The sequence below is a fragment of the Corylus avellana genome, chromosome ca7, assembly GCF_901000735.1.
Source record: "Corylus avellana chromosome ca7, CavTom2PMs-1.0".
In the NCBI taxonomy this organism is placed as follows: domain Eukaryota; kingdom Viridiplantae; phylum Streptophyta; class Magnoliopsida; order Fagales; family Betulaceae; genus Corylus; species Corylus avellana.
This window is the reverse complement of record NC_081547.1, coordinates 8191523-8211275: the sequence shown is the minus strand read 5'-3', so window position 1 is coordinate 8211275 and position 19753 is coordinate 8191523. Positions and strand designations below refer to the sequence as shown.

The 19753-nt window shown below is 35.2% G+C and overlaps 3 protein-coding genes across 3 annotated transcripts; all 3 read left to right on the top strand.

Annotated features, from left to right (window-relative positions):
* The first annotated feature begins 490 nt into the window (after positions 1-490).
* On the top strand, positions 491-3259 carry LOC132188759 (pentatricopeptide repeat-containing protein At1g51965, mitochondrial). Its single transcript, XM_059603294.1, is given in 3 exon segments — positions 491-772; positions 775-1302; positions 1662-3259. Coding segments are annotated over 3 exon segments (1995 nt in total). The 5' UTR covers positions 491-511; the 3' UTR covers positions 2868-3259.
* An 8005-nt stretch (positions 3260-11264) lies between these two features.
* Positions 11265-12625, top strand: LOC132187732 (stem 28 kDa glycoprotein-like). The gene is made up of 3 exons (XM_059602146.1): positions 11265-11708; positions 11810-12019; positions 12244-12625. Exons 1-3 carry the CDS (start codon positions 11323-11325, stop codon positions 12419-12421), a joined length of 774 nt encoding a protein of 257 aa, XP_059458129.1. The 5' UTR covers positions 11265-11322; the 3' UTR covers positions 12422-12625.
* A 5030-nt stretch (positions 12626-17655) lies between these two features.
* On the top strand, positions 17656-19661 carry LOC132188724 (stem 28 kDa glycoprotein-like). The gene is made up of 3 exons (XM_059603254.1): positions 17656-18045; positions 18784-18993; positions 19484-19661. The coding sequence occupies exons 1-3, from the start codon at positions 17663-17665 to the stop codon at positions 19659-19661; spliced, it is 771 nt and encodes a 256-aa protein (XP_059459237.1). The 5' UTR covers positions 17656-17662.
* The last annotated feature ends 92 nt before the right edge of the window (positions 19662-19753 follow it).

Sequence of the window (19753 nt, the reverse complement as noted above, 5' to 3'; positions counted from 1 at the left end):
TATCATTTTGATCAATATTCCATGAATTTACTTTTTCTTTTCATTTATAAACATATTATTTACTGATTATGTAGTTACAATGAAATTTATAAATGTTAACATAAAAACTTGTCACCAACTAATTACCGATTAATCGAAAAAGTCAAAAATATTCATTGTCGGTATGAAGTTGGTTAATTAATCGACTTAACCAACTTTTACGAATCAATAAACATGTCCCTACTGACACCGACGGTACCGATACCCGAAATAACATGACTTATGGTGTTTTTAAAAGATGATCGGCGATTTTTGTTAAATTGCAATCAGGCCCCGAATTCAAGTGAACCCAAATTCCATCTTTACTGAAATTGGGTTTTTAGTCCACTCACTATGGCCCAAAGCTCAAGTAAAAATTTATTATTTTCTCGTTCAAATTAGCCCACATGCTTTTCCTCCCTACAAACACTGAGCCCATTGCATCAACGTCGTTGTTTTGACAAACCCCCAACACACACACACAGACACCACCATGAAAGCTCACCAGCGCCAACTCAGACTCCGCCTCCACGCTTGCACCACGCGCCGCCATTACGCCACGAAATACACAGCGAAGGTGACCTCCACCTCCCCCACCGGGCGCTCACTTACCGCCGAGGTCACCCCTCTCCGTTCTCCCTACCCCACCGACATCCGCGGCTACCCAGTACCCCGCCGCCACGTCATCTGCAAGGCGACCCAAATCCTCCTCCACCACCACGCCAACCAATCCCGTCCATCCACACTTCACCACGCCCGAACCCGAATCCCTTCCTCGACCTCTCCAACTACCTCCACTCCCTCGCTCTCCCTCTTACCCCCTCCGAGGCCTCCGAAATCCTGAAATCCCTAAACGACCCCTCCCTCGCCCTCAATTTCTTCCGCCTCTGCCCCTCGCTTTCCCCGAATTTCCAGCACGACTCCTTCACCTACACCCGCCTCATCCTCATCCTCTCCAAGTCCTCCTCCCCGGACCGCTACGAGCTCGTCCGCTCCCTCCTCTCCCAGATGGACCAGTCCAACACGCGTGGCACCATCTCCACCGTCAACATCCTCATTGGCTTCTTCGGCAAATCCCAGGACCTCGGCCTCTGCATCTCATTGATCAAGAAGTGGAACCTCACCATGAACTCTTACACCTACAAGTGTTTGCTTCAGGCGTACCTCCGCTCCCACGATTCCGACAAGGCCTTCCACGTCTTCACCGAAATGCGCCGCCGAGGTTACAAATTGGACATTTTTGCTTACAACATGTTGTTGGATGCTCTCGCCAAAGACGAAAAGGTCCGCGTTACTATATTCCCACTTGTTTTATCTTTTAATTTTCCGTATGCATATTTGGTTAAGGTTTTGCTGCAATTAGGAAAGGGATAATATGATTTGCTCTAGAAAAATGCGTCATTGGGATTTTTGATTGAGCTTCGCCAATATAAATGTGCCCACATGATGCCATAGAAGTGACTGTCATAAAAATTGAATGTCTTCCAATAAGATACAAAGAAAATGAATATGCGTCAACAAAGATTGGAGTTATATCAATGGTGGGCTTCCTGTTTATGTCCCAAGTAGCTTTTATCTGCTGCTTTGTGCCTTACATTTGAGTTCCGTGGATCCTGATTATCTGATCTGCAGAATTGTTACAGGTTGGCCAGGCTTACAGGGCTTTTGAAGACATGAAAAGGAAGCATTGTGAGCCTGATGAGTTTACATACACAATTATGATCAGAATGAATGGAAAGATTGGTAAAGCCGATGAGTCACTGGCACTCTTTCAGGAAATGCTAGCAAAGGGCTTCGCTCCAAATTTGATTTCTTTTAATACTATGATGGAGGCACTTGCTAAGGGTCGCATGGTTGACAAGGCCATTCTTCTCTTCTCTAAAATGGTGCAGAATGATTGTCGGCCGAATGAATTCACGTACAGGGTCGTTTTGAATGTTCTGGCTGCAGAAGGGCAGCTTGGTAGACTAGACGAGGTGGTGGAAGTATCAAAGAAATTCATGAATAAGTCGATATATGCATATCTTGTAAGGACTCTGAGCAAGCTGGGCCATGCAAGTGAAGCTCACCGGGTGTTTTGCAACATGTGGAACTTCCATGATAAGGGGGATAGGGATGCTTACCTTTCCATGTTAGAGAGTTTATGCAGTGCAGGTAAAACAACAGAGGCTATAGACCTGCTGGGGAAGATTCATGAAAAGGGAATAGCTTCTGATACAATCATGTATAATACTGTTTTCTCGGCCCTTGGCAAGCTGAAGCAAATCTCGCATCTTCATGATCTTTATGAGAAGATGAAACAAGATGGTCCTTCACCAGACATATTTACATATAATATTCTCATCTCCAGCTTTGGCAGGGCCGGAAAGGTTGATGAGGCGGTTAAAATATTTGAAGAACTTGAGAATAGCAATTGTAAACCTGACATAATCTCTTATAATTCCTTGATCAATTGCCTTGGGAAGAATGGTGATGTTGATGAAGCTCACATGAGGTTTAAGGAAATGCAAGAGAAAGGATTGAATCCTGATGTTGTCACATATAGCACGCTCATCGAATGCTTTGGGAAGACGGATAAGGTTGAGATGGCCTGCAGGTTGTTTGATGGGATGCTTGCTGAAGGATGCTGTCCTAACATTGTAACATACAACATCTTACTCGACTGTCTTGAGAGGTGTGGGAGAACTGCTGAAGCAGTGGATCTGTATGCAAAACTTAAGCAGCAGGGGTTAACGCCAGATTCAATTACATATGCGGTGCTTGAACGTTTGCAAGGTGGTTCACATAGGAGAGTAAAACATCGAAGGCAAAGCCCGATTACTGGTTGGGTTGTTAGCCCTTTGAGGTGATGAAGTTGCGATGGGGATTGCTCAAGAAACTAATTGCATATTTTTAGTCACTGCCTTTGAGGGCAAGTGATATTATGGAGTTTTTTGATGATATTGCCCGTAATAGGGACCAACACTGGACGATGACCATTTTTTATGGTGGTTGTTCTTGGTACAATTACCACAGAGATGTTGTAACTTCAGGGAGACCTTTTGGTTTTTGCTTCAATTCAAGTTATGGGGTTCTCCTTCTTTTCTCTTGTTACTAAACGAAAGGAGCAGCAGCAGCTTTTATCATTGTTTTTTTATGGATGTCAAGTTACCAGGTCGCTTTTCAACATGACACCAGCTGTGTCAGGTAAGCACATTTGCTGTTATTCTAATGTGATTTAGTGAAGATTACTGATTCATTACACGTTTGCTGTTAATTCTAGTCTGGCTTAACGTTGTTGCCTGATTGTATTTGCACCGCAGCTCCACATAGTCAACTCAAATTTCTAATTTCAAATTTAAGGCTCAATGTAAAAGTTGAATGAAAAACATGCATTAGCCAACATAAATGATTTTTTAAATGAGTAATTCTAAATATTCAACTCGTGTTTCACTTTTATACAACTGGGTTGATGTAGCAGTGCCCCTCGATCCTCAAATTTTTTATTTTATTTTTAATAAACATCGATCCTATATTTTATAGGTACAGCATTACTCTTTTCAAAATGAACAGAAAATAAGACATTTTAAAATGAGTTATGCTTTTTGAGTGGTGTAAGTTGACTTACGTTTTTTTAGAGATGCAAGTCATTTTATGCCATTCTTATTAACATTATATTAGGATTTATGCCCTAAAAACTAATTTCCATTGTATGACATTTTAATTTATTAAATAAAGTTGTTTGTTTTCTGAATTATATGAGAACATTGAGCATATTATATTTTACATGTGCATAATATTCTGTATATATACGTTGTCCTTAAGTTATATTGAATATAGTTTTACGTGTGTTAATGAGATTATCACACAAAAGATTTAAACCATAAACTTTGTAATTTATATACTATTTGTCCATAGTTAGTAATGGGATTAGACATTCCATTTGGTAATACTTTAACATATCAATCATGATGATTAGGGTCGGCTTGATGCATTTTGAGGCCTAAGGCGATAAGTTTAAGTGTAGCCATTTTCTTATATTTAAATATTAATCAAATAATATTTTAGTTTAATTTAAAAGTCATTCTTCTTGCCTTTTAAAATACAAAATTATTAATTAAGTTTTTATATTCAAGACTTTCCATATTCTTCTCAGCATTTAATTCAAATTGACTCTAGAGCACATTGGAAACAAAGATTTTCCATGTTTTGCTGACAATTTAATTGAAATTGGCATTGCTACCTTGGAGAAAGTTATGTACGTAGGACTTGCATGATGTGAATGGGAAAGTAAACAAGCGGACATTCTAATAATTTATATACATTGAAAATTTATGACATCGTAGACTTTAATTATTAACTTCCATGGAAAATTCATTATGTATGAACGTGAATTGTACACATTAGAAGAAATGAAATGATTACATGTCTAGAGTCGATAACATATTGGTACGATTATAATGTACTGAATGGACCCTATGAATTATTATATGCAATTATTGTCATCTGTCAAAACGAATAACTTGAATTCACGGCAACTTATAGCTTTAACTCTCAATTCAGAGATGATTGTAAACTCAAATGTGAAGTAAATGTTATTTTGGTACATTTAGGAATTAGGAGTGAGACCTTTCATGATCAAAATGTCGGTGTGTTTTGTGACCACATGTAGCATTTTAGTAAAAGTTAAATTTACTAAATGAAATATAATTTTAAGAGTACAATAATAATCAAGAGATTAAATAGGATACTTAAGGATGAAGAGAGAGTAAATTAAAGTGACGGTTTATTTATGAATTTAATTTTCAAAATAAATACTAGAGTTTAATTACAATTTTGAGAAAAATTCATATATCTCTATCAAACTACTACTATATTGTCAATGTCCTCCAAAAACTATATAGATTGCATCAATGCGCCTCTTAAACTATAAAAAATTGTCAATGTCTCTCTAATGGCAAAAATACCCTTAATACAAATAAAAATATAATTCTAAATTTTTTGACAAAAAAGAAAAAGAGAAAGAAAAAAAAGAGGCTGGAAGCCTAGAACACTGTATAGTTTATGGCTCGGCTGGATATGCTTTATTGAGTAATGCTAGAAGAACTAGAAGGAGTCCTCCTTGTGTCCTTCCAAATATAACGCAACTTTTAAAATCACCAACATATCAAAATCTAATAATGATCATCTTAAATTTAATGGTGATTTTTAAAAAATCAAGTCATATTTGGGAAAACACAAGAGTCTTCATTTTAGCATTACTCTGCTTTATTTGTAGCAATTTATGAAGGATCGGAAGTATGCACCCGTAATGCCTTCTCGAGCATAGTATCTAAGAAGCACCGCTATCTGTGGTGAAGTCACAAGAAGTTAAGGTGTAAAGATGGGTGTAATTTATGTCTCATGTGAACTTTATGCTAGGCTTGAACATATAGACTTCTTGTATTCATATTTTTAGTTAATTGTAAATCGTATTTTATTCAAACAATGTGTGTAAATACTTGTATGATGTAAGAGTTTAGTGACAAATTTGGCATTGACAATTATATAAGTAAAATCCAAAATTTATTTTAAGAAAATTAAACATTATTAACAAGGAAATGAAGTCGTTACCAATAATCAGTTATCAGTGACGACATTAAGAGCATATTTGGAATTGCGTTTGAGAAATAGAGCTTTTAAGTCAAAAAGAGTTTTTAGGCAAAAGTTTAATTTTGAGCTTTTGCCAAAAGTGTTTTTTTTTTTTTTTTGCTATTTTTAAGCTTTTTAAACCTTTAAAAGTGCTTTTAATTTTTTTATCAAACAAGTATTTTTTTTTTCAAACGAACTTTTTGAGTGTTAAAAGCACTTTTAGACCTCTCAAATGCAATCTCAAACAAGAGATTGTGTTTGAGAAATGGAGCTTTTAAGTCAAAAAGGATTTTTGGGCAAAAACTTCATTTTTAAGCTTTTGCCAAAAGTGTTTTTTTTTTTGCCATTTTTAAGCTTTTTGGACCTTTAAAAACATTTTTAATTTTTCTACCAAACAAGTATTTTTTTCTTCAAACGAGTTTTTTGAGTGTTAAAAGTACTTTTAGGCCTTCCAAACGCAATCACAAATAGGCTTCAAGTCATTAATAATAATTAGTTATCAACAACATTAAGTTATTGATAATGACATTCAGTTGTCGCTGGTAACAAATTATTAGTGACTACTTATTGCAAATAACTAATTATCATCGACGCTAATAAGGATTTATCAGAGTGACAACTTAATGTTATTACTGATAACTAATTAGCAATGAAGACTTATCGTTTTGAGTTCTAAAGCTATTAGCGATGTTCCTAAATATTATCAACGACGATTTTGTCATCATTGATAAGGATTTATTAGCAACTCAACTTATTATCAGCGACGTTATCTTGTTTTGAGTTTTGAATTTATGAGCTACAACCCTAAACATTATAAGGAATAAGAATTTATTCGATGACTTGTCATTAGCGGCAATATCTGGTTTCGAGTTTTGAAGCTTTTGTCGTTGCTAATAGGTCATAATTAATGTTGACTCTATTGCTGTCACTAATGATCAACAACGACATAGCATTGATCGTTGCTAAAAGGCATTAGCGATCAGTTTTGGACTTTTAGCAATGACAAAATAATGAAATATCATTGCCAAAGACCAATTTCTTTCTGTAGCGGTTGGATGAAACTTTCATTTGCAGCATATGACTTTCTCTTTTTTTTTTTTTTCTTTTTTTTTTTTTTTTGTGTGGAGCATCTCATGTTCCAAACAAGCTTATTTAAGGCATTTACAGTATGTAAAACTATGGTATTCAAGAGGAAGGGAGAGATAATGTTTTACGAGTATAGCCTTTTTCTTAGAACATGATCCTCTCCAATTTAAATGAATTTCAGTTAGTTATAGTGGAGATGTATTTTTGTCTTTTCACTTTTTGAGAGAACAAAAATACCCCTCCACTATAATTAACTGGATATTATCCAGTTCAAATGAAATTGAGAGGATTTTAATTCTTTTTTCTTAGTACCTCTCGTTGTAGATTCATTTAAAGCATTTACATTCAATTCAATAAATTTGCTTTTCAGTTTAACTAAAAAAATTACATTTTAAAAAAAAAAAATTAGCTACACGTTTTTACAAAGTAAAGCATTCCCAATGGATCGGAGTCAAATGGTACTTTTATCTAAAATGGCTAATTATATTTGTAAAAAAAACCCCACATTCCATTAGCAAAAAAAAAAAAGAAGCAAAGTGGATATTTGATTGGATTAGCAAAAAATTAAAAATTAAAAACTACATGTAGCAACACTTTTCAAGGGAGCCATTTTATTTTTTATTATTTTTCTACATGTTTTTTCTTTTTCCCAAAATTTTTCCCACTTTTCAAGCGATCATTATGAAAATATTCTTTCACAATTTTTAATAGGGTTAAATACTTCAGACCCCCTTAGGGTTTTTCAACTTTATTTTTACTCTTCTGGGGTTTCATTTTTATCACAGGACCCCCTAGGTTTTTGATAAAGGACCAAGTTAGTCCATCCGTTAGTTGACCGTTAGGACTGACACGTGGATCAATCATGATTGGTCCACGTGTCAGTCCTAACGGATTGACTAGCTTGGTCCTTTATCAAAACCTCAGGGGGGTCCTGTGATAAAAATGAAACCCCATGGGAGTAAAAATAAAGTTGGTAAACCCCAGGGGTATTAAGTACTTAACCCTTTTTAATAAAAAGATGGGTTAAATACTCTTTTGCCCCTAGGGTTTAAACACTTTATTTTTCCTCCCTTAGAGTTTCATTTTTATCACAGGAAGTACCTGTGATTTTCATAAAAACAAAAATGGTACCTCTATTAAAATTTCGTCCAAAACTTAACGAAAGACCACGTCAGAACTAATAAAAAATCCCCACGTGTCATATAATTAATTTTTAAAAAAATTAAAAAGATTAAAATTTTATATTTTTGAAAAAAAAAAAAAAAAAAATTGGAGGTAGTCGTAGCCACCCCCTTGGCCATTTGGGGGGGTGGCGGCTAGGCCACCCCCATCTGGCTGGTTTGGGGCTGGCTCGCCACCCCACGGCCGGATGGGGGGGTGGCCTGAGAGCCCAGGGGGTGGCCGAAACCACCCCCTCCTTTGGCCGTGCGGGTGGCTCTAGCCAGTTTAGGGGTGGCGAGCTACCCCATGGCCAGATGAGCCACCCCCAAAGAACCCTGAATTTTCTAATCTTCCTTATTATGCTCGACCTGAAAATGCATTTGGGTATTTTTATGTATTTTTTTCTGAGCATGCAATTATTAATTATGATTAATGTGTATCTTTTTCTGATTATAGTTCTCAATCTTTATTAATTTCAGGGCAAAGGAGTACAACGAAACATCCTTCCATGAGTGGGAAAAGAAAGGCATAGCACCAGCAGAGCCTGCTGTTCTTTATCTCTACAAACAATTACAACCGTCTTGTTTGATAAATAACAAGCCCTTTATATTGCACTATTCATGATTGGTGAGAAAAAAAAAATAAGTATAATAATTAGTATAGAAAAGTAAGAAAATTTTGTTTTTGAGTGATTTTTTTATTTAAATAGTAGTAAAAGGTAAATGTGTGATATAAAAAGTGAGAATGTTTTAATGTTGATTTTTTTGAAAAATGAGATAAATAGGGGGGGGGGGGGAATTCGGCTTACGTATTGTTATTAAAATAACAGCATGTATGCTGTAGTTTAATCAACAGTCAAGATTGAATTTTTCAAAATCTCTCTTCATTTTTTCTCTCCTATTAAAAGCTTTTAAAAGTAAGTCAACTTTAAGATTTAATTTGGACCATTGATTAAACTACAGCATACATGTTGTTATTAAAATAACAGCATGTAAGTTGGATCCGTGTAGGGGAATGTGATGTTGTTTAACAAACAACACCAACATCCGTGTGTTGTCCAAAAACTTTAATAATAATAATGCATTAAATGGAATATCCTTCAAAATACATGGAGAAAATAGAGGGATTTTAAAATAGAGAATCATTTTTCGTGTTTATATCAAGAAAGCCTGAAAGTTTGAGAGCAATTACAGAAAGAACATGAAAAATGTTTGTTACCTGACTTGGGAGAAGCTTATACTCAAGTAAGCATGTGTCAGCATGCCGGACATCTCTCGTGTGTTTTCAACTTCGTTTCGACATTTTTTTAAAAATAAAAAATAAAAGTCTAGTTTTGATAATATATATATAATTTTAACGTTAAATATATAAATATTTTAATAAAAAAATATAAACTATATATAAATATATTAGCCATATATATAATATTCAAAACAATGGGAAAAGGGGAGGGGCCAGATGCGGAACTATAAGCATGTGTGCTTGTGGTTGTTGCCGGCCACCCAAGTTTTTTTAAATTATGTGTTTTTAGTAAATGAATTCTTCGAAATTATATGTAAATTATTGCACTCTAAAATTTTACAGCAAATATAATACAATATCTATTATTTATACTTTTGAGATAGATGAAGCTAATTTTCAGATTTCAAGTGAAACAAAGATAAGTGGATGTAAGTGTTAACTTATTCTAGGTGCGTAGCTAGGTTAATTAGTTTTCCTTTTTCTCTAGCTAGGTTCTAGGCAGCTAGGTTAATTCATTGATTTCTCTTTTGTTATCTTGATTTACTTTCTTCATGTAAAGATGCCGTAACAAAGCAACCAATATATATATATATATATACACGTCACTTTATGTTTTTGTTTTAACCGTTTCATGATAATTTGTTTATGGCAGGCAAACATCTGAAAAGGGTACCACAGCAGTAGTGTACAAATCAAAGAAAAGAACGGAGCTCGAAGCTCAAGGTTAAAGGATCGTCGGTATGGGAGATCAATGGAGCGACTTGCTGGGGGCGCATGTCGGCAATCGGATATTTAAAGTGCCGGATCCAATGTTCTACATTAGTTGAACATTGGTCGTTCGATTGAAAAGGTCGGGAGCTAATTATGAGATGTGCCTTACAATAATAAGTCGACAGCAGTCGCAAACTAATGTCTGCAGAATTGGAGTTTTAGGATATATTACTTAGTTATTTCTCATCTATATATGTTGTCTAAGTTTATCATCTTGTCTATTTTGATTCCCCGTATGTTTATCTTATCCAATAAGCAGCTCTATGGCTGGTGTATGTGAACTATTAAGGTAATTGTCAATGAATTATTGAGAATTTCTCTAAATTTCCATGAGATCATGAGACTTCTCTAGCAATTTGTGTGACTCCATTGCTTTGGTGTTGAGAATTGAGAAGCATCAATTATTCTTATCACTTTTTTATTATATTTAAGTTTATTAATTTTCCTGTTGTTACCCTGTACAATACTGATATATAAACAATATAAAATTAAAAAGAGAAAAAGTTTAACGTGGTTTGGCAATGTGTTTATGTCCACAAAGAGGCGACTGTATTTTTCTCTTAATGATTCAAGGTTACATCATAACATATATATATATAAGAAAAACATTAAACCCTAATTGTACGAACGTATTTTGAAAATTTTTAAAATATCCCGTATTATACTACTCCGTGACTCCCGCTCTCTGCTCCCATCTACTTGGCCTTCCACTAATATTAATATGAGCTACTAGTGGAAGGCCGCCGAGAGCAATATGGACCCTAAAAGAACAGATGAGATCTTATCTGTTCTTATGATATGGGTTGAATCGATCTTATGATACGTTAACCCTAAAAGAACAGATAAGATCGAGGGCCCGCCGAGAGCAATATGGATGGGTTGAGGACAAGCTACTTCGTTCTACTGTATGCATGCCTACAAGGTACAAACTACGCACCCCACCAAAAGAAAAATAAGAAAAAGACAAAAATGATTTGTGGCAAAGCAAGCCTGATCTATCTTCCTCATTCGGCTTGCTAGCCCGCATGGGTCTAATTAATTGTAAGGTGGTGGTCCTACACTACCACGTGACAAAAGTTTTTATTTTTTTTTATTTTATGGTAAATTTATTGAATGAGAAAGACAACGTACGAGTAACTTTGATGGTGAAACGAGAAACATGTGCTAGCTAGATTCATTCACAATCAGCCATAAATAGTAATCTGAGCAGCTGCAAAAGGCCAAAAAAAAGGTAACTTTGATAACACCTAGCTAGGTGGGTGCCAATCAAGAATTTAAAATATATATTTTCTGATGAGATGGCGTTTGAGTAAATTAACTCCGAGGTAAGGTCAGTTTGACGAGTTAGAGCTTATTTAAAGAGCCAGTAAGTCCATCACGATCATTCAAGTGATAGTTGTTTACCAATTATAACCCTAGCTAGCTATCACAACCATGAAACTAGTTGTATCATTCTTCCTCCTTGCCACCCTCCTAGCAACATCCCAGGGAATTTCGCACCAAATCCACCTCCTTAAACCGCATTCCGGCGCCGCCGGCCACCGCATCCCGGGTGTTTCCTGCCTGAGTTGGCGTCTGGCCGTGGAAACAAACAACATCCGTGGATGGGACTTGGTTCCCGAAGCCTGTGAAAACTATGTTGGACACTACATGCTCGGCCACCAGTACCGTAAGGATTGCAATGCTGTGGCTTATGCCGCTTACCAATATGCCAAGAGCCTCAGCCTCCCCAAGGATGGCAAGAATGTTTGGGTTTTTGACATTGATGAGACTGCTCTCTCTAATCTCCCTTATTATGCTCAACCTGAAAATGCATTTGGGTATTTTTTTTTTTTTTTTCTGAGCATGCAATTATTAATAATTATGATTAATTTGTATCTTTTTCTGATTATATATAGTTCTCAATCTTTATTAATTTCAGGGCAAAGGAGTACAACGATACATCCTTCGAAGAATGGGAAAAGAAAGGCGCAGCACCAGCAGTGCCTGCGGTTCTTTTTCTCTACAAAAAATTAGTAAATCTTGGGTTTAAGATTGTGTTTATATCAGGAAAGACTGCAACTTTGAGAGCAATTACAGAAAAGAACTTGAAAAATGTCGGTTACCTGACTTGGGAGAAGCTTATACTCAAGTAAGCATCTCTGATCTCTCTCTTGTAAATTATCTCAATAAAAATTTAAATTTTTTTTTTAAATTATAGTAAAAATTGCTCAAAAGAACTCTACATCGATCTAGTCTGTGTGTATGGTAACTGAACAAATCCTTGACTATATTATATTAATAGAAAGCAACCATATTCTCTATCTTTCTTGTCTTGATTTAACCCTTTTCATGCATGATGATTTTTGGTGGCAGGCAAACCTCTGAATCGGGTACCACAGCAGTAGTGTATAAATCAAAGAAAAGAAAGGAGCTCGAAGCTCAAGGTTACAGGATCCTTGGCAACATGGGAGATCAATGGAGCGATTTGTTGGGGACACATGTCGGCAATCAGACATTTAAAGTGCCGGATCCAATGTACTACATTAGTTGAACGTTGCGCTTGTGATCTTTTGATTGAATCGGTCGGTCGGGAGCTAATCATATGTAAATCTTGGATGGGCTGTATCATTTATGTACCCTTCAATAATGAGTGTTTCTGTGAGGAGTCAGTCTTCTTAGTCTTCTGGATGTCCTTGTTTAATTATGCTTTAATTATGAATTTGTTGAAGTTTTATGGTTGATCTGATTTTGCTTTTTCTTTGTGTCTTTTTCTTAATCAAGTTTCCAAGGTTTATTTTCGCTATAAAGTAGAACTAATAGACGTAAAATATGTTTAATGGATTGGGGGAATATGGAAAGGGTAATCAAATTTAAGAGATATTTACACATTTTTAATCTATGATGCGTACACACTCGACAGAAACGTCACGAAAGTGACCCAAACCCCACATGAAATGTCCATTAGGTTTTCTTCTAACAAGATAAAATATCATTACTTTAAAATATAACAACAACAAAAAGAAAAAAAAAAAAAAAATTATACTTTACCTCCCTAAAGTTTCAGGCCATTTTCAATTTAACCTCCAATGTTTCAAAAATTGTAAAGCACCCAATTAAAGTTTCAAAAATTTTCTGTGTGACTCATCTGTTAACCATTTCCGTCCAATTTGACTGAAAATTAGTCATGTCACGTGTATTTCTTTTTTGTCTTAAATTTTCAAAACAATCCCCATATATTTTAACAAATTTCAAAAATACCCTCAAGTCAAACCAAAATTTTAAAAAATAAATAATTAAATAAATAAATTGGGGGTGGTCGGCCACCCCCCATGGGTCGTGGGGGTGGCCATTTGGGGGTGGTTTCGACCACCCCCATTTGGCCCCTTGGGGTGGTCGGCTACCCCCGATGGGCTCACCACCCCCAATCCAGCCGTTTTACCACCCTCATTTAGCCACTTGGGGTAGTCGGCCACCCCCAATTTAGCCAAATGGAGTGGTCAGACAACCCCAATTTTAAAAATAAAAATAAATTTGTAAGACCAATTTAGTATTTTTTATTATTTATGTTAGAGAAAACATAAATTGTTAACAGATAGGCTATATTGAAAATTTTTAAAACTTTGATGGGGTGCATTTCAAGTTCTGAAACATTGAAGATTAAATTAAAAATAACCTGAAACTTTAGAAAGTAAAGTGTAATTTTTCTCAAAAAAAAAAAAAAAAAAAAAAAAGAAGAAAGGATTCAAACATTACATACATAGCTATCACAAGCAAGAGAGCAACACAAATATATAGTTCAACCCAATTAGTACATAGGACATAGCCAAATTTGGGACCGTATATTGACAGATATTGACAGATGGATATCATTTAATGGCAATTTAACATATCAAGACAAAACATTTTATCGTGGCATATGTGACAGCCAGCAGGGCAACAAAGCAAAGAGCTATAGGGTGTGTTTAGCAATCAATTTTGCATGTCTCAATTTTTTTGAAAAAAATATCTCTCCAACATTTGTTTTTTTCACACATTGACCAATTACTTTTTGTTATTTTTTATTATTATTCAAACAAATAGTCCACTAAAAATATTTATCATTTTTCTATAAAAAAATTCAAAACTTCTATTTACTTTATATCACATCAATCACTTATAAATTTTTTTTTACCACTGTCTATGCCCCCTTTGGAGAAAAGGGGAAGGTTCATTATAGCTCAAATCTAAGTGGGTCAATGCTTTCATCAACTTCTCCAAACTTACTGGAATCGAACTAGATAACCTAGCTATTATAGTCAAATTAAGTTTCACCATACTACTCAATTTCCCTAAGCTTTAATGTAATGGGAACATGATCATCTCTAGTTCAAATGAACTTTGAACTGGAGAATATACAGTTATTTATAGTGGAGGTGTATTTTTGTTTTTTTACTTTTTGAGATGACAAAAATACCGATCCACTATAACTAACTCGATATTCTCCAGTTTATTTGGATTTGAAAAGATCCTAATTCCAGGTTAATGTTGCTGCAGTGAGCTATTTATTTCCAAGATACAGTCCTTGAAGCTTGAGGGACTCACTGAATTTTTGGTGGAGTGGAAAGAGTTAGCAAATTCATTGAAAAATCTAAGGTTAAAAGATTTGTTAATTAAGCGATCAGAGGCAGAGGTGGAACCTCCCGTAGCCTTGGGGTACTAGGCCCTCCAAAATTTTAAAAATTTCTTCTAAATTTTAGGTATTTTTATGAATTTGACACCCCAAAATTAATTGTCTCCAAGGTAGAAGGATCTGGTCCATCTGGGAATTCCGCTAAAAAGCATATTGTTATTATATATTAAAGAGGAAACATTTTATCAGGACCATCCAGATAACACCCTTTTTATAGCCCCCAATCAATAACCGACACGTACATAAGCAAAAACATAAAAAGTGCACAAAAATAAGTTGAACCAAAATACACTAGATTTTAGGGTGATAAAATTCCTAAAGGGTTAACCTTCCACTTTTAGGTTTTAGTTTTGAATCTAAAAACGAGTTTTGAAACATTAGAAATGGGTTTTGAGGCATTAAAAACGGGTTTTGAGGCGAGTCACAGTCGGTAGGGTTTGATGCGTTCACTGTTGGCCAGACTCGTGGGTCCGGGGAGACCCATGGCGTGGGAACGTGGGTTTGGCCTGGGTCTTGCCGGCTACCGTTTTTTTTTTTTTTATTTGGTGTGATTGTTCTCACTTTTATTTTTTGCATTTTTCTTAAGTTGATGATATGTCATATAGTAATTAGAGGCTGTAAAATAACTGTTATCATGATAGACCTAATAATAGAGGCTCTCTATATTAAAAGGTACACTAAAAGATAACATAAAGGATAAGATAAATAAATACAAGTATGGTGCATATGGAATTCTGGTGTGCCTGTTGCTTTACAATTGTATTGCAATTATTAATGCTAGAAAGATACAAAAATAACAATAGAAAATTAAAAGACAATAATATAACATGGTTGTACATATATGGCATTGGTTATTGAGCATTAGATACCTTCAACATGTGAATGCTATGCCGTTGAACTTAATTACAACATTAATTCAACCATGTATGAAATTGTTTTTCACGTTGATCATATCCTAATTAATTCTCTTTTCTTCCTTATTGATTATTCCTTTTTTTTTTTTTTTTTTTTTTGTAACAATCTTATCGATTATTCTATTCGAGTCTTGGAAACTTGTGTTTTCCATGCTGCTATATAAAATTGCCACATGCTTCGTCGGCCTTACCTATACCTAATAAAAACAAATTAATAACTTTTCTTTTATGCCATCAAGGTGATCTCGATCTTTAGAGGATCTTTTACTAGTCAACAAGCAAAAAAGCTACCAATTAAATACCTATTTCTTATATTCTGCATCCATTTCTTTACATTTTCAAAACGATAACTTTCTTGGGAAAGCTGGAAAAGTTGATCTATAATTGACGTCGCCATTACTTGCTTTTGTTGAATTCGATCCCATTATATATGGAGAATAATTCAGCTATGACGTGGAATATAATATATATAGTGGGGTTAGCATGTGATGGATTATCGAGCCTACAATATTCTTCTAAAACATGATGATCGATACACATGATGAGAAAGTGCTCGATCGGGGAGAATTATTTCCAGCCCCAGACAAAGGAGTTGCGGGATGAAGACGGCAGATCAATATGGCCAAGCAAAAAGGTTAAAAATTGTAAGCCATTAAACGTGTGTGTCACATAAATCAAGAACAGCTTGTCTGCTTACATAAATTTTTTACCTAAATATATGAAATCAAAAGGAGGTGCCTTACACTGTATTCACAGAAATACGTACCAAATTAATCAAGTCGCCTCTTGATTGGTTCCCTGGAAGAATAAGGCTCATTGACATGCAAATGTCAAAAACTTGCTCACTTTTTGGCCACAGTTCCTCCATTGGACGGTCCAGGGGCCGGGGACCTTTTGGGACTTCGGCAATCTTATAAATTCTAAAAACTCTTATAAAAATACTATCTTTTTGTTTTTCAGTTTTATTTCCTATTTTTTATTGCTAAGAACTAGTAATATATAAGTTGGGGGTGCGATAAGCGTTGAATGTTATACATTCAAGTTCCTTAACTCGCATATATTAATTCCTTAGCATTGTTATTTGTTTGATTTTGTGTTGTTTTATTGTTTTTAGGTTTTAAATTAAGATGCAATTAAATCTATTGATTTTGAGCTTAAAAGCATACTTTGAGAAGACCTAGAAGATATGATTAAGCTTAGCTAATCATAATAGAGGACTGATATAATGTGGTTAAGTTTAATCAAATAAAAGAAATGATTAAATCGAAATTTCTCTAATTGGAGTCAAAATCGGATTGGATTCAAATTTGGATTCTGAGAGCCCTTACTATTAGGTCCATCCTGATAACACACTTTTTGCAGCCTCCAATTATTACGTGACACATCATCAATTCAAGAAAAATGCAAAAAATAAAAGTGAGAATAATCACACCAAATCAGAGAAAAAAAAAAAGAAGCCGTAGTCAGCAAGATCCAGGCCAGACCCACGGATCTAGCCGGTGGTGAATGCCTCAAACCCATCTAGCCGTGACCTACTTCAAAACCCGTTTCTTATGCCTCAAAACTCGTTTCTAATGCCCCCAAACCCGTTTTTGGATTCAAAACTAAAACCTAGAGGTAGAAGGTTAACCCTTTAGAGATTTTATCACCCTAAAATCTAGTGTATTTTAGTCAAACTGATTTTTATGCACTTTTTATGTTTTTGCTTATATGTCGGTTATTGATTGAGAGTTGTAAAATGGATGTTATTAGAATGGTCCTGATAAAAGGTTTTCTCTTTTTTTATATTATTATGAGCCCATTAAATGTTTAATTTTTTGTTCTCTATATGACATGTCTATTTTTAAAATAAAATTAAAAAAAAAATAATCACGGGATGTGTCTCTCGCACATGTAGAGAGACTATATATGTTAATTAATATACTTATTTATTTACTTAATTAAGTCTGAACCTTTATACAAAAAAATAAAAAATAAAAACATGATTCCGTAATTTCCGTCCTGATTGGACCAAAAGGGACTGGGTTAAACGTACTGGCATGGACCTGCCGGCCCACTTGAAAAAGGGGCACCATTGTAAATGAATAGAACAAATGAAGTTTCTGCGCGCACAAGATGTAGAGCCTATTTAATGGAAGCAGCAAATATTAGGCATTTCACGTAGCAAAGTCATTTTCCATCTCCTTCAGTAAACATAGGAAGCTAGAAAATGTTGCCACTCTTCTTTCTCGCCACAATCGTGGTAGCCTGCCAAGGGTCGGACCTGGATCCGACCCACCAAATTCACCTTCTCCGGCCACAATCGGGTTCTCACGGTGCCCCGGTGCCGGATGTCTCATGCCTAAGTTGGCGACTCGGGGTCGAAACTCGCAATATTATTGGGTGGTCAACGGTCCCAGAAGAGTGTGAAGGGTACGTGGGGCACTACATGCTAGGCCACCAGTATCGGCAAGACTCTAAAGTTGTTGCTCAGGAGGCTTTAGTCTATGCTCGGAGCCTCAGCATCGCCGGCGACGGCAAGGATGTGTGGATCTTTGACGTCGACGAGACTTCGCTCTCTAATCTGCCTTATTATGCCAAACATGGATTTGGGTACGTGGTCTATTACAAAAATAGTTGTCATTTTTGTTTCTTTTTAATTTGGTAATTAACCAATAATTGCATGAACAGTGTTACTTTTCTCAGATTGATTTTGTGCCGATTCTTTGCTGCAATTTAATGAAACAATTTATGGCCTCTGTCGTCGTAATTATTCTGATGGTTCTACTATATACTTTATCAAATTTATGTGATGGAACGACTATTCTAGAGTCTAAACCTTGTAAAGACACCTATTCTAACCTACTTGTGAGAAAGTAGGTTACAAGTTGCTTGTGATTAATTAATTAATGGTGCAACATCAGATTGAGATGAGTGTAATAATTATTTAAATTAATGCTCGATATTATAATTTTATTTAGTTATATTGACATGATATTTTAATTAAAAATTTCATAATTAGTTTGGAGTATGTGATACGTCAATATTATTGAACAATTACAAGATAAAAATATATTATTTAGCATTTCTTGATTTATTTAACGATAATACAATAATAAACCATGTGCCTCATTAGCACGGGACCTTGTGATAAGCTCTTAAAGTTTTTTTTATTAAGGTAGTTGAAAAAAAAAAATCCGAAAGGGCATGAAATGAATTGCTTCTAATATTAAGCACTTCTTTTTCTTTTCATTGGGCGAATATTAAGCACTTTTAGTAATGTTAATCTTATTCATGGTTAATTAAAAGTCGCAATATTCATTGCCGGAACTAATCAGATTGAAATTTCAGGGCGGAGCCTTATGATTCTACGTCATTCAACCAATGGGTCCTTAAAGGCAAAGCACCAGCATTGCCGGAGAGCCTGAAGCTGTACAAAAAGCTGTTATCTCTTAAGGTTAAGGTTGTCTTCATAACAGGAAGAGCAGAAGACCAAAGAAATGTCACCACAACCAATCTAAAGCATGTTGGATACGATACTTGGGAGAAGCTTATACTCAAGTAAGCTAACGACAATAATAAATGCCATTTGATAGACCGTTACATTATACGACTCTCAAGCTAATATTCACTGTCACATCATCATAGTTAAATAATAGTCGTATAACAATCTACTAAATAACATTATTCACGATATTAATATTACATTTTATTAATATGTGCCCTTCAATTATGTTGGAGTATACTATAATATAACATTTTTTATGTGCATCACAAATATGGTACGTAAGACCAAACTCAGCCCCATTGCCATTATCTGTGATGGGCACCTTTATTTAGGCAGCAAGGTTCATCATGCTCAAACCTGCCGTCTTAGTTGAAAAATGCATCCCACCCACCGCCCACAACAATTGAGCCACTCAAGAACAATATTCCTTATTCTCGAAATATTAATTATTTCAACTTAATTTAATTTATAAAAATCAAATCAAATTTTGTGGAATCGGGTTGTTTTGTGTGATATTAGAGCTAATGACATTTTGGGTTGCAGGGGCTCATCATATACTGGGAATACATCCCTGGTGTACAAATCAGCTGAGAGGAAGAAGCTTGAGAAGAAGGGATATACAATCATCGGGAACATTGGTGATCAGTGGAGCGATCTCTTGGGGGCTAATGCGGGCAATCGGACCTTCAAATTACCGGACCCAATGTACTACATTAGTTGATACTTATTAAACTCTTATTTTTAATAAATGAAAGCCCAACTGAGAGCTCATTGTGCTTCATTTTTCGTTTAATAAAATCCCTTTAAAAAAAA

Excerpts from the sequence above, each read along its gene's own strand:
- LOC132187732 (XM_059602146.1), top strand. The coding sequence starts at position 11,323 with ATGAAACTAGTTGTATCATTCTTCCTCCTTGCCACCCTCCTAGCAACA. Across the intron at positions 11,709-11,809 it reads CAACCTGAAAATGCATTTGG|GGCAAAGGAGTACAACGATA; the intron begins GTATTTTTTTTT and ends TATTAATTTCAG. Across the intron at positions 12,020-12,243 it reads TGGGAGAAGCTTATACTCAA|GCAAACCTCTGAATCGGGTA; the intron begins GTAAGCATCTCT and ends TTTTGGTGGCAG.
- LOC132188724 (XM_059603254.1), top strand. The coding sequence starts at position 17,663 with ATGTTGCCACTCTTCTTTCTCGCCACAATCGTGGTAGCCTGCCAAGGG. Across the intron at positions 18,046-18,783 it reads TATGCCAAACATGGATTTGG|GGCGGAGCCTTATGATTCTA; the intron begins GTACGTGGTCTA and ends TTGAAATTTCAG. Across the intron at positions 18,994-19,483 it reads TGGGAGAAGCTTATACTCAA|GGGCTCATCATATACTGGGA; the intron begins GTAAGCTAACGA and ends TTTGGGTTGCAG.